Here is a 14764-nt window from a genome sequence, read left to right on the forward strand (position 1 = left end):
GGGAGTTATAGCCCCAAACGCGTATTCCTTGGTATAGCGCCACCTAGTGTTCGGCGTGTCTGGATTTTGTCGTCTGCGTAGTCCGAAGAGATCTGGATCTAGTCATGCAATTAGCGTGTCGGCACCATTTACGGTTTGGGCTGTGGTATCACTTTTAGGGGGGCAAGTATAGGAATAATAATCCTTACAAAAACAATAGGGATCCAACCTGTTGGCTTGGACCCCTAATTGATCGTAATAGCAAATAATGGTGGTCTTAAAAGTGTGTTTGAGCAAACCTCTCTGTTGGGTTTTTGGATCAAAACCAAAGCGGAATATCCCGAGATATCCGTAAAAACGCTGAAAACGTTGCTTCCATTTCCCACCACTTACCTATGCGAGGCCGGGTTTTCGGCAATGACTGCAACTAAAACAAAATTGCGCAATCGATTGGACGTATCAAACATGTGTGTCACTGTCTTCCATCACCCCCAGATGGAACCTTCTTGTTGCAGGGAAACAAGCACAGGGCTCCCACTGATTCAAATGAATTGTAATTCTGTGGCCTCACAAACGCGCGTTAAGTTCCCTTACTGATATATTGTGTTATGCATGTTTACACTTGATAGATGTTACTTCAAGTTTAGTTCAATATATTATTATTTTTTAAGAGTTTGTTACCTTCACTGTTCATTGTTCACTGTTCAACACTATATGAAAATATGAACAAATTGGTAACCCCTGCGAAACATACCCCAACACCCCCCCCCCCCCCCCCCTACGCCCTGCCGGTCCGTGAAATTTTTTGGAGAATCAAACCGGTCCTTGGTGCTGAAAAGGTTGGGGTCTAATGGAAAAGATTCTATCTCTTGTCAACTAATTTAGATTAATTTCTAGCAACGGCTTGTTGCCAATGCGTTGCAATGGAGCTTTTGATGAAGCTGTGTGAGCCTTTCGTGTAGGGCTGGAGCCCCCAGTTGATAATCGTGTGTGTTCTTTGAGACCCTCTAATGAGATCCCAGCTAGGTCTATAGCTTACTTGTTAATGTCCTCGCCTCAGTCACCAATTGCATCACTTCCTTTAGGGATTCTGCCTCCTAATTGATCATTGTAGTATATTTGAATGCCCTCTTTCATATATGTGACACCACCACCACTGGGACGTGGCAACAATTCTCCATATCCATATGGGGAGGGGGGGGCTGCTTGTGGACAGTAGGGGTACACTAGACATAAATAGGAAGCCCACTCAGGAATGACCTCTCACACGTGATAACTTAATTAATTGTTTCAAATAACCCTGTCTCGTTAAATCAATGAGCTTGGTGTTTTGCTTTCACTAATATGTTATAGGCCTAGGCTGTGTCACTACAAAATCTGCCCATGCGCATCTCTTAGAGTGACGTAACTAGACACTAGACAGCAATTTGAAAAAACCAACGAGTCAAGTTCAACAAAAATAACTTATTTTACGCAGTTTAAATGTACTAGTCTAAACTGCGTAAAATGGAAAGATATTCCCAAAGGTGTCCTTCTATTTCCTAGCCAGCGGACCCTAGTTTACGACAAAAACATCACAATTGACGGCAACTGAGTTGCCGCCCTTAACGTTGTTAACGTGGTTTGGAGCAGAGATGTTTGAACTTATGAAGTCGTTTGCAAATATCGTATACGATAACTGTGGGAAAGGGGAGGGGGGGGGGGGGTGGAAGGGGGTGGTTGATGGCAACCACCATAGGATTGTTGTTTTGACAAATCCTGCGCAGCCCGCCCCCCCTTCTGAAGTCGAAAATAATCTCCCGATTGAAATGCATTGGTTTAATTTTGAATGAATTAGTAGTAGACTCTGTAGCTATAATCGTTAAAACATCTGTATCTGACCATTGAAAATCCACTTAAGCCAATCCAGTCAATGAAGAGGGTTGTAACACCAAGTAACACAGTGTACTTTTTCTATGGGGAATGTGATTCAGGTATGACAATAATTAAATATTTATAATATAAAAATCTAGCCTATACGTAGGCCTACAGCATATCATACATTTGACATATAGAGTTATAAGGTTATAGGCCGAATTCGGTAAAAATGCAGCCTCTGCTGGCCCACAATTAGATCGTCTCGTTGTCTCGTTATACGCTTTATAAGTTAATCATATTTAAATTATTATAACCATGTAGGCCTAGCCTTATTTTCTTGGCGTTATGATTGCATCCTTTCTCGTTACATCGATATGAACGAGATCTGTATCTGACCATTGACCATCCTCTCAGAAATTCTGATGAAATGCATATTGACGGTATGGCACTATATCCCTATTCTCGCCGGTCCTTCTTGAATTTAATAGACCATTTTCGTTGCATAGAGGAGCTCTGGTTGTCTCCGTATATAATAAATAAATATATATAAATATGTATGCATGTAAATAGGTATATAAATACCTTATTTATTTATATATATTTATTTATTCATTGCATACGGATACCACCAGACCTCATCGAAGCAACAAAAATGGTCTATTAAATTCAAGATGGGTGCATGGGCGAGAACAGGGATATAGTGCCATACCGTCATTATGAATTTCATTCATATATAGGCTATGGTCATTTCACGCATCCCTGGGAGACCAGGTTGACTCGGTCGTTGACACGGGGATCTGTGTGTGTGTGCCACGGAATATGAGTGTCATTAACTTGCATTGGAACAAATTCCGTTGGCACATCACAGACAATTTTAGTGATTCCCTGAGGCCACCACGGATTTTGAGTTAAGCGCCTGTGGTCGACTCGTTCATTGAGACGGGGATCTGTGTCTGTGCCATGGAATATGAGTGACATCAACTTGCATTGGAGCAAAAATCCGTGGCCATATCATGGAAATTGGTGTGTTTCCGTGAGGATTCCACAGATTTTGAGTTAAGCGTCCATGGTCATTTCACGGATTCCTGTGAGACCAGGTTGCTTAGCCATAATGTTGTGGGTTCAGACCCGATGTCTTCAGTCCCCCTGTATCTAGACGTTTGATCCTCCTCAGTACACCCCTGTCGGTCTCTTTGATCAAAGCGACTTATAACTCAACACTAATAGGATCTTGTTTCTGTGTGTCAGGTGGCCCACACCAGGGGGTCCGCGGAGGTGTTGGAGTGGCAGGAGGTGAGTGGCAGGGCTCGTCTGAGTGCCTACCAGAGAGACAGCCTGCTACACGTGGCAGAGCTGCACCACAGGAAGTTCTAACGCTCCTCGTTTCTGATTGGCTAGCTGTGGCTTCAGACTCACAGTTACTTTTATTGTGGAAGTGACTCCTTGAAGTTCTACAGTGCACAGATTTCAAGCGCCATAACTTGAGCATCTTTCCCCTTGTATGTGCTAAAGCCTGAGAAGGTCTTTATTTGTTTACTGCACCAGTGCACCATTACTTTGCTCATAAGATAATCAAAGGAATGTTGGAACACTTACAGTGTGGATACTACCTGTCGCTGACCTACTTCATTTTTTAAGGAATACATGTATATTCCGCTGTATCCAAAGATCCAAATGATTATCAAGCACCATTGGCCTTAATATTTATTAAATCTATAATGTGGTCAACAGTGGGGCACTTCATGGTAGACTTTAGCCTACATCCTCACCAAATGATGTATCAATTAAAGATTTGTTTTGATAAAAGTATATGCGTCTATAGTTCCTTTTGGTTGCAAGTTATAAAAGAAAATACACAAAGCATGCAATATGTATCTATACATCTATATCTTCATCTCTGGAAAAACAACCATCTAGTCTAGTGGAACCGGCCGGGGGTAGATAAGGATGAAACACAACAACCAAATAATATTGTCAGAGTAAAAGTAAAGGTGGAAAAAGTAAAAGGGTTTTATTTTCACAACGTTACGCAATACATAAGTATAACAGAGCCTCAAAACAAACTTGTGGGGAAATGAGGGACCAAAAGGAAGTTGCCAAACAAATTAAACAAGTATAACAAAAGTATGCCTAACTATTCACTAACTCTGCAACCAAAACCCCAAAAAATAAGGAAAAATACAAGGGGGGCAACAACCAACTGACCTAAGGGGTATTCCATCAACCAAGCTAAACGCAAAGCAGGGCTTATATCGCTAAGCCTGGCTACTTTCAGTTAGAGTTCCGTTCCATTAACGTGACTTAAGGGACTCTCCGCTAAGTAACGATGCGAATTTATCCGACCAAACTAACCAGGGGCCTCTACGAATAGTCAAATCTCCTAACCTTTATGCCTCCTTTCCTTTACCATTGTGGAAAACTTTATCGGGGCCAAGGAGAGACAAAAAGGTGCTTTCTTTCGAACATAGGAAAAGACAGCACTGTTTAAAATGAATTCCGACTCCACTTTTCCTAACCGATGTCATTGCGCGACGGCGAGTATTGCTGACCTCTAGCATCTCTCGTGGAACTACAGTTTTCCAATTGGGCTACAACAGGCACTCTTCCGATCCATGCATTCTTCTCTTATTGATTTCAATCAGGTTATCCCCAACAGTGAGAATCACTTTGGTCGGACTTGGCTAACGGGAATATTTTAGGCCACGTAAATCCCAACTCACATGTAAAACAAAAAGAGGCTCAACTTATGTTGATGTTGAAAATAACTGCCCCCAGTACCAAGTGTTTCTTAAATGTGTAGTCTGCATTTTATTTTCTTACGGTGTTTGTGTGCTTAATAACCAGCAATAAATGAATTCATTTCGATTCAAATAATATGTTTCTGGAAATGGTATCCATCATTATCAATTGTATTTTCATCTCTTCTCTTCTTCTGCGTTACCGCGTCGCTCATGCGTCTTTTAATAGCCAGTTAAAAGCGTTATACCAGCACTTCTGGACGCACCTCTTCTGATGTCCAAACTGTCTAAAGGGGAACTGGATATCTCTAACTTGTTTTGGACCTGTTTCTGTGTTTCCTAAGTCTGTCTTTCCTGTCTTCCTGATTTGGGCAAGGTGCAGGGTCCTCCGCTCCCACGCCTGCCTTTCTGTGTGTGTGTGTGTGTTTCTGTTTCTGCCTCAAACTCACTCTCCCTGCTTGATTGTATTATCTGAAATACACAGAAGATACACTACTTACTATAGTGTTGTTATGTCATTGTTCAGACTTAACAATCAAATTAGCTATTTTTCTCACTCACCTCCACTTCACTAACTCGTCCTGCCCTGTCGACATCATCATCAAGCTCTCCTTCTCCCTCTCTCTCTTTAATACAAACTTAGTTTATATATTCATTTATTACAATTTTGACTTTGCTTAAAAAATATAGTCTAATGCTTTTTACATTTACCCACCCCAGTTCATTTCAATATTGTTTTATTTTGCCTCCCAACACACACACACACACACACACACACACACACACACACACACACACACACACACACACACACACACACACACACACACACACACACACACAAACACAAACAAACACACACACACAGCCTTTCATTACCCTCACTCACAATGAATTCCTGCTTGTATTTGTTTTCCTTTTTTGGTTGCATAAAATGTTGGCGAGCATCAGTCCTATCTTTTCTTGCCTTACCTGGCTTGTTATATTTTTAGCATCAGACAGTGTGGTATTCCACTGCAAATTAGCATACAACTTTCACAGCTTTCCTTGCTTAGAGATGGTTGCTATGCTCATGTGGCTATGATGATAGCTCAGAGACAGCATGTTGCCCGTTCTATTGCCAGGGGAGTAACTGGACCAACTAATCTAAAAAATACATGACTGTTTTGGACAAACGCTTTCTTTCATAATCAACAATGTCATGGCGGGGCTATCATTAATTAAAAAAAAGTCATAGACACAGTGCATTTAAAAAGAAACCAAGAAAGTCAAAGTAGCCGTTTTATTAAAGAATACAAAAAAGTAGTCCATCCTGGCTGCCTTCAAAATGCACGACGGTCGCTATGCAACACACTTTAGCGTCCCTCCGAGAGAAGGCTCGGCTAGAGCGGTTCGCCGGCAATTTATCCTATGGAGCAGTTCACTCGCCGTGTGCCTAAACTTTCGTTAGTCTCTCCATCGCCTTGCTTACTCACGGAGTAACAACATTTACACCCTCTCCACATAGGCGTCGATTACGGGGGGGACGGGGGGGCCATGACCCCCCACTATTTGAAACACGAATTTTGTCCCCACCACTTTTAAAAATGTGCAAACCAATTGCGACTGAAAAAATCCCCACATACTCAACCGAAATCATCGAGTCTAAAATCATGCGATAGGCGCGCACCAAGACATCATTTATTAGATAGGCCTACCTAATAAACCGTTGGTACACACAAGACCGGAACCCATAGCAACACCGGTAAACAAACCCCGACTCCCGAGAAGCCCTATCCCTATGAGCTCCCCGCGCTACGGCCATCCGGAGGCGCACAGAGCTTTTGGCCGTGATATTATGTATACAATTATATTATATACTATTATATATAGAGCTCAGAGAGAGTTTTTTTTCTTTTTTTAATGCAGCATAACATATGCTACCAGCAGCCCTTGCTCGTCTTCAAAAGGCTGATGCTCAGTACCTCGTTTCATTTCGTACCCCCTTTACAGTCTGGCATTGTTTGTCTGGTAAACTTTGTTGATGTCAAGATAAGTGTTAAATTGCCAACACTGTTCTTTCTCCTGTGTGTATTAGTATTACATATCCCGAGCCAATACCCAGGTGTTTCCAACGCCGTTTTGCAAAACAAGCCAAAACACAAACTGTGGTTTTCAACTTTTATTGTTCGAATAGGATTTTCAACACCTGACAATACACTGTAGAGCATATTGTAATGCAGCGTTGAATGGATGAATAGCATACATAAGGGCAGAGGTGGGTAGGAACGCGCTACATTTACTCCGTTACAAATACTTGAGTAACTTTTTGGATAAATTGTAATTTTAGGAGTAGTTTGATTGCAACATACTTTTACTTTTACTTGAGTAAATATTTGAAGAAAAAACGGTACTTTTACGCCGTTCCATTTGGCTACGTGACGGTCGTTACTTTGTTTTTTTAGATATTTTCTTTTATTACATGCGAGATCTATTTCTATCACGTGAATATTCCTTAGCCCAAGTGAAGGAGTTCAAGTACCTCGGGGTCTCGTTCGCGAGTGAGGGTACTATGGAGCGTGAGATTGGCCGGAGAATCGGAGCAGCGGGGGCGGTATTGCGTTCGCTTTACCGCACCGTTGTTACGAAAAGAGAGCTGAGTCGCAAGGCAAAGCTCTCGATCTACCGGTCGATCTTCGTTCCTAACCTCACCTATGGTCATGAGGGTTGGGAGATGGCCGAAAGGACGAGATCGCGGGTACAAGCGGCCGAGAGGCAATTGAATAACGCCTGCACACACACACAGGCACGCACGCACGCACAACGCAGAGTGGTAATCGGGAGAGTTGGGAAAATTCCCTGTGGCCCGTTAACGGGGGGCGCCGGGTCAACGTCGACTCGCAACCAATTCGGTTTTGTCTAGAGGAGTAACTGAGCGCCCCCTCCCGAAGTGGCACAGCCCAGGTCGGCATTGAACTGCGATTGGTCAGAAAGACGTTACAGCTAATGACAACATTGAACTCTCATGCAGGCTCGAACAGAGTGACACACAAACACACACACACACACACAAACACACACACACACACACACACACACACACACACACACACACACACACACACACACACACACACACACACACACACACACACACACACGTTGATGTATTTAATTTTGCAAAGATTTAATTAGGGGTCCAAGCCAACAGGTTGGATCCCTATTGTTTTTGTAAGGTTTTTTTTTCCTATTATTATTATTTTTCCCCCCTAGAAGTGGGTCCACAGCCCAAACCGTAAATGGTGCCGACACGCCAATTGCATGACTAGATCCAGGTCCCTGAGTTCTAGGCAGACGACAAAATCCAGACACGCCGGCCACTAGGTGGCGCTATACCAAGGAAAGACGCGTTTGGGGCTATAACTCCCACACCGAACCTCCCACAGTCAAAAACTTGTACGCACATATTCACTGGAGTCTGCTGCATCTTTTGGCATAGGCCACGCCCATTTGCGTCTATAATTTTTTTTCGCAAAATCGCGAAAACCGCAAAACTGTTTTTTCCCTACTCCTCCCACATTTCTTGACCAATCGACACCAAACTTTGCACACGACATCTTCAGACGCACACGCAAAGAATGCATGAAACACTTTTTTGATGCGACCTTTGACGACGAAACGGTAGCGTTTTGAATATTGGTATATTAGCTAAATTAGACGTGAAATATCAAAAATCCAAAGAAATCCAAAATTAGACATCGGATCGAGTCCAAATTTTACACACATGTTGGTGTTAACCTTAATGTCGTTCGATAAAAAAATCGGAAAACTTCGCCATTAGGGGGCGCAATAAACGAGGAAATTGTGTATCTTCTACAAAATTTCGCCGCAAAAACGCTACACTGACTTCTCGCTACTCCTACCACAGTCAAATCGCGTTGTGCCGCGTTTCGAACACATGCTTCACGTTGTGCCGGCAAAACGCACATTTCTTGTCGCGTTGTGCCGGCGAAATGCACACTTCTTGGACCCCTGCATAACTGCTTGCAGTTCTAGTTTGTTATTGTTTTAGTTCAAGGGTTATACATTTTAAAAGACCTTATTTATTTTATTTAAAAGGATGTTATTTACATTATCTTTATTTGAACATTGCTGTTTTATATTTTGTTGGTGTCTATTTTGTACCGTTTGTGTTGCTCTGTTTATTTAAAAAATAAATCGGAGAAACTCAGTACTTGTACTCTTGAGTACTTGAGTAGTCTTTTCACTGCATACTTTTTTACTCTTACTTGAGTAATTATTTTTACGAGTACTTTTACTTCTACTTGAGTAATACTAATCTTAAAGTAACAGTACTTTTACTTGAGTACATTTTTTAGCTACTCTGCCCACCACTGCATAAGGGTACCCAGCACTTTTCAAACCACACTCAAGCTTATGGTTATTGTCCCCACCAGAGGCGGAGCCAGACTTTGTGTACATTCGGGGCTTAGCCCAGAGGGGGGTCTGGGGATCCCCCCCTGAAAAATTTGAATTTCTAAAATGCGATTTCCTGCATTCTTAGTCCATTTTAGGGGGACCTGCTGGACATTGTCAAATCCTAAATCTCTTCTAATTCATAGCCTACATTTTCAGTTGCAGGGCCTGCTCAAAACAATACTATTTAATGGAAAGAAACAATAACCACTTGACTTCTAGAGATTTTTATGTAAACTACAATGGGAAAATTTAGACTTATAATTTGAGACTAACTTTCAATAGATTCAAAGTGCCTTGTCATGTTAATTGCCATTTTTATTTTTTATTAAAAAAAAAAAAGGAAGAGACTGAAAGGTTTCTCCCATAAGGCAACTCTATTTAATGGAAAGAAAACATATTACAAATGCAAAGTATTGTGAAACAAGATTAACAACATCATTAGGCCTACTCACTCACTGAAATATCAGTGCATTATCATTATCATTTTAATTTAATTTTAATTTAAAATAATAATGATAATGCACTGAAGTATTATACATATGCACACAAATAAGTAGTACTACATTGTTTTAGAGGATTGTCCGCATCTATCACTCTGTTGGAACTCATTTAAAAAGGGGTCAAAGTTCAATGAACGAGGATATGGACGCAAGCTGAAAGTAAACAAGACAGTCTAGCACCAGCCACTCATCGTCGGTAACATCGTTAACATGTTGGCTGCTGGCCAAACAGCGAATGCAGCAACCCGATATCTGTACATTTCTTGTCTAAATCGTTAATAAAGTTTGAATTTAAAATAACCGATATGTCAGACATGGATATTTTTTACCTCTTCATGATATTCAGTGAACCTCAACATTTAATTTAAGGTAACATTTGGTAACACACAACACTGTACAATATTGGCTGAGACAGAATCGCAATCAGAAAAACGGATTTCTGACATTTTAAACAACGCTGTTAATCTATTTTTTGTGAAAGGAGTAATTATCATAGCAGCCTAGCTAGCCGATGCAGGCTATTTAGCACTAGCACCAACACTACTGCTCCCGGCCAGCGTGCATCAAGGTAATTTTTCACTGACCTGAAACATTTGACAGGTCATTGGCAGGGGCTGCTGCTGCTACGGTATCACTGGAAGTTGGTTAAGAAAAATAATTTCTAATGCCCATGGTAATGTTTGTTACACACCCTGAGGCTACTTTAACAAAACGTCCTGGCAACCGTTCTAAACAACCGAACGAGAGATGGCATTTTCCATTGCTTCCATGTGTTTCTTTCAAAATGAAAATAAATCAATTTCAAGAGGTGTAAATCACTACCAGTCGAAAAATGAGGGAACATGTCAGGGTTGTCATAACTTCAGAAGCTTAAAAAAGATCCGGGGCTTTTGACGTGAGATTCGGGGCTTTAGTCCCGAAAGCCACCCCCAAGCTCCGCCCATGGTCCCCACCACTTCTAAAAACAAACTGACGCCCTTGCCTCTCCATCATTCAACATATTTTTTTACTTTGCAACTGTTTCTACTTCCAGGCGCGGAGTGATATGCAAACTTTCACAAAATGATTGGGCGTCATAGCAGTTATGTATACGCTCATTATACAACAGTTAGGAACCAATCAGATCGCTGGATTTAAGCCACCCGTTGTATAATGAGCGTATACATAACTGCTATGACGCCCAATCATTTTGTGAAAGTTTGCGTATCACTCCGCGGCCGCGCCTGGAAACGTTTACAACGGTTACAAAGTATAAAAGTAGTTGTATTAAAGCAATAGCGTAGTTCACTGAAGCCTAAAAATATGTTGAATGATGGAGAGGGTGTAAATGTTGTTACTTCGGGAGTGAGCAAGGCGATGGAGAGACTAACGAAAGCTTAGGCACACGGTGAGTGAACCGCTCCATAGTATAAATTGCCGGCGAACCGCTCTAGCCGAGCTTTCTCTCGGAAGGACGCTAAAGTGTGTTGCATAGCGACCGTCGTGCATTTTGAAGGCAGCCAGGAGGGACTACTTTTTTGTATTCTTTAATAAAACAGCTATTTTGACTTTCTTATTTTTTTTTTAAAAAGTGTCTATGACTTTCGTTTTGCCATAATAGTAACCGTGAAGGGGGTCGCCGGCCCTCCACTGCACGTCGGGCCGAACAACGCCCCTTAACAGTGGTATAATGAGCACATACCACAGCCCGTCGTGATCTATTGCTTAAACCACCCAAGTGGGTGCTACATATTGGTGGTGGTTAGTGAGGTCCCCCTTCACTTTAGGCGTCTTTGAGTGTTATTAATTATTATTATTCTTCATGTTTAACCTCTGTTTTCCTTTTATTCCTAGTCTGTTTTACATAGTTTTGAATGATGACTATATGCTCTGTAAGGTGACCTTGGGTGTCTTGAAAGGCGCCTCTAAATTAAATGTATTATTATTATTATTTAAATATATGCGTCCCCTACGCGTCGAGAGCAGCGAAGAGTTGTAGTCCACAAAGCGCTCTCACACAAAAAATAACAGTATCAAACTTCTACCCGCTAAATTGTAGCATTCTTTGCCCGAAACAATTATGTAAAAAATTCAAAGACAAAATATGTTGACATTAATTTCACAATTCAAACGGGACCAGAAAATCTATTTTATCTGGTCGTCAAATGCATTATGAGAAATCGATCATAAAGGTCCCATGTACCGGAAACGGAAGCATGCAACTTACGAGATCTATTGGGTTTGACTTTTGAGTTTTCGAATGATAATATGAATCAAGTGCTGGGAAATAAATGTGGAATTATGAAATAAAAGTCCCATGAAATTAATAAATGTGGAATTATATTGATAATAAAACTTAAAAGTAGTCTTATTTTTAAACCCTATTTATTCATTTAGCTATATCAAGTAATGTATGTATTAATATTTTAATTTATTTATTTATGTATTGCCTCATTTATTTGAGAAGTAGAGAAGTTTGAGAAGTACTTCTTAGCCTTAGTTATTTATTTCATAAGCAGATTTATTTCCGTATGTATTTATTTAACTTCTATACACTAGTCAGTGATTATACAAGAATGCAGCTTAGTTTCGGGTCAGCTAATGGAGCCCGCTGATTGGTCGTTCCGAGGTGGCCCGATAGTATCGGCCCCACGTGATGCTTCGAAACATCACAAACACACGTGATCCTGGTTAGAGCAAACTGAAATCATTATGGATCAATATGCATTAACTCCTGCAGGACTACGCTATTTTCGGATTAATACATACAAATATCAAAATATAAACGGGATCTATTTATACATCCCTGGTGGTCTCATCTTTCTCTCACAGTTTCAGGGTAAACCACTTGGTTTATTTTTAACCCTGCTGTCGCTCAGGGGTTACAGGTGTATCGACAGCCGTGTTGCCAGATTGGGCAGATTTCCAGCCCAATCTGGCCACATTGATGGACAGGACTCCGGAAATGACGTGGACCCTCACCAGCGGACTGGAAAAATAAGCCCGTACTGTAACATAATTTTGCCTTCAAACTAAAAGCCCTCATCAGATATTTTGAGATTTGTCTTACCGACATATTGAGATGCTCATGTGTACTTTATAACGCAGCCCCTTGTATTTACTCCTTGTACTTATAACGTTGCCTACCGTTCGTAGGATGACCACAGAAGAGAAGCATTTTGTGGAAACTTTGAGTGAATGTTTACTTTGAAAAGAGAAAGCCCTGAAGACCGGAAGTGTTGATGTGTGTTCCTGCGCGGTGCTTGACTAGCGTTGCCAGATTGGGCCAGATTTCCCGTCCAATCTGTCAACCCTGGCTGAAGTGCGCTTGACCAGTGTTGCCAGATTGAGCGGGAAATCTGACCCAATCTGGCAACAATGCGCTTGACGCAGGAGCAGCCAGGTCCACTGAGAAAGACCGAGAGGGACGAGGACTCAGCGGGGCGTCATGGAAGGTAATTCTGCTTGCATTATATTAAATCATATTCATTTAAGACAGTATCAAGTCAAATATATAATCCTTCTTTAGTCTCGTCCAGTGTCGTGCGGAACAAACCCGTGTTATTGTTGTTAATGTGTGTTTAATATCCATAATGTGCGGCTGTTAGTGGACTGCGGGTCTGCTGAGAGGCATTGATATCATGTATAGAACTATACACAGTGTCATAAATAAGAATATGAATAGAACTATACATATGTATAGAGCTAAACATAGTCTAATAAATAAGGTTTTTCGATCGATGTCTTGTTGAGGGCAGAGCAGTGTGTTTTATTCCACTTCATCAGTGATAATGTGGTGAGCAAACACCGGCTGTTTTCATTAAACTTTAAAACTAATTACATGCGTTCTTCTCACAGTGGTTATGCAACACGGGACCAAACTGTGTGGCATATTGTTTTGAATCTATGACATGGTTAGTTCGTGTTGCTGAGCGATTATATAAGAGGGGTCCTGAAGTGGTGACAACTGCTCTCAGATCTTTAGATATCTTAATGTTTTCATTCCGCTGTGTTGTTTAATTCATTTAATTTTTCATCCCGCTGTGTTGTTTGATTATTTTCATTTTTTCACTCCTCTGTGTTGTTAATTCATTTCATGTGTTCATTCAGTAAATGGAGCCCAGATGCGGACAGTGATCAGCCTGTCAGTGTTCTGCTCCGTCAGACTCTTCTAACCCCAGTGTCTGCTGCTCCACTCACCCTAACTCATTTTCAGTATTTTGCAATGTTTTGGGTAAAAAACGTAAATGCCCGGTGGTGCCATGAAGTACCTTCCCCCGCAAACACAATGTTCTACTGAAGGCTCACACCCCTTAGGTTTCAAACCCTTCCCATCTCTTCAAATTGGCTATACTCAGTTTTATACCATTTGCATTTCCCCTTCCAGTGTCTCATTTCCATTCTGTGTCTATTAACCATCTATTATTTATTATCTGACTATAGACTTGAACTATTGTTGTTGTCTCCTGATGTGTGGGTCCGGCCTTGAGTGCCCTGTAAGGTGAAAAACAGATCCACTGTGTTAGTGTCTCTGTAACAGCAGCACAGTGAACACCATGGGTGAAACGGGTGTGCTGCTTAGATGGTGATGGTTAGTGGTGTCGTTACATAAACGCTCTGCACTTGGATATTGGATGGGAGGTGTTTGTAATGAAACCCAGCAGATCTGTGTTTGTGGTTATGAAGTCTTATTAATACATCATGACCAGCCCTGAGTGGGATGAAAAGCACACTGTGGCTGGTTGCTTCACCATAGTTGATCTCTTAAATGAGCTGTTTCCCTTTAGAAACTATATATTACTACTCTAAATAATGCGCATATTTCTTTTCAAGCGTCAATGAAGTCCATTTTTGCTCCATACCTGAGCAGCACATTAGATGAAGCTATTGTCCAGTTGTCAGTGCAAACCAAGCCCATGTGAGAATCATCATTCTCATCAGTGGGTCTGGCAGGCTGCTGCGCCGTCAGAGGAGGACTTCAAGGGGGGCGGCGCCTGGAGGCTGGTGCGGTGGCAGGAAGCAGTGTTTACGTAATTGACGAGTGTTGCGTAGCATGGCTGTGAGGCAGCTGGCTGTCTAATCCTGTCCCCGGGACCTCGGGCCCACAGCCATGCTAATATGGATGCAATTCGGACGCAGGGCCTTGGCTTTAGGTATAGGTTTAAACATTACGCTCTATTTGACCTCTCTGTGGTTCGTTTGAGTCAGGCAGACAGCGGGTATTGTACTGTTGACCATAACAAACATGAAAGT

At 41.6% G+C, this 14764-nt stretch overlaps 2 protein-coding genes across 2 annotated transcripts in view; both read left to right on the top strand.

Annotated features, from left to right (window-relative positions):
* The window catches only part of trpm2 (transient receptor potential cation channel, subfamily M, member 2), a 93610-nt gene extending 88974 nt beyond the window's left edge, over nucleotides 1-4636 (top strand). Inside the window, exon 32 of the mRNA XM_030342818.1 lies at nucleotides 3085-4636. Coding sequence (XP_030198678.1) covers nucleotides 3085-3210 — 126 coding nt within the window. The 3' untranslated portion in view covers nucleotides 3211-4636. The remainder of the gene's footprint in view (nucleotides 1-3084) is intronic.
* An 8213-nt stretch (nucleotides 4637-12849) lies between these two features.
* map3k13 (mitogen-activated protein kinase kinase kinase 13) overlaps nucleotides 12850-14764 on the top strand; it is a 60056-nt gene continuing 58141 nt past the window's right edge. The window contains exon 1 of the mRNA XM_030343487.1: nucleotides 12850-12966. The gene's annotated coding sequence lies outside the window, so the exon portion shown is untranslated. The remainder of the gene's footprint in view (nucleotides 12967-14764) is intronic.

This window comes from Gadus morhua, chromosome 20 (assembly GCF_902167405.1).
Source record: "Gadus morhua chromosome 20, gadMor3.0, whole genome shotgun sequence".
Lineage (NCBI taxonomy): Eukaryota > Metazoa > Chordata > Actinopteri > Gadiformes > Gadidae > Gadus > Gadus morhua.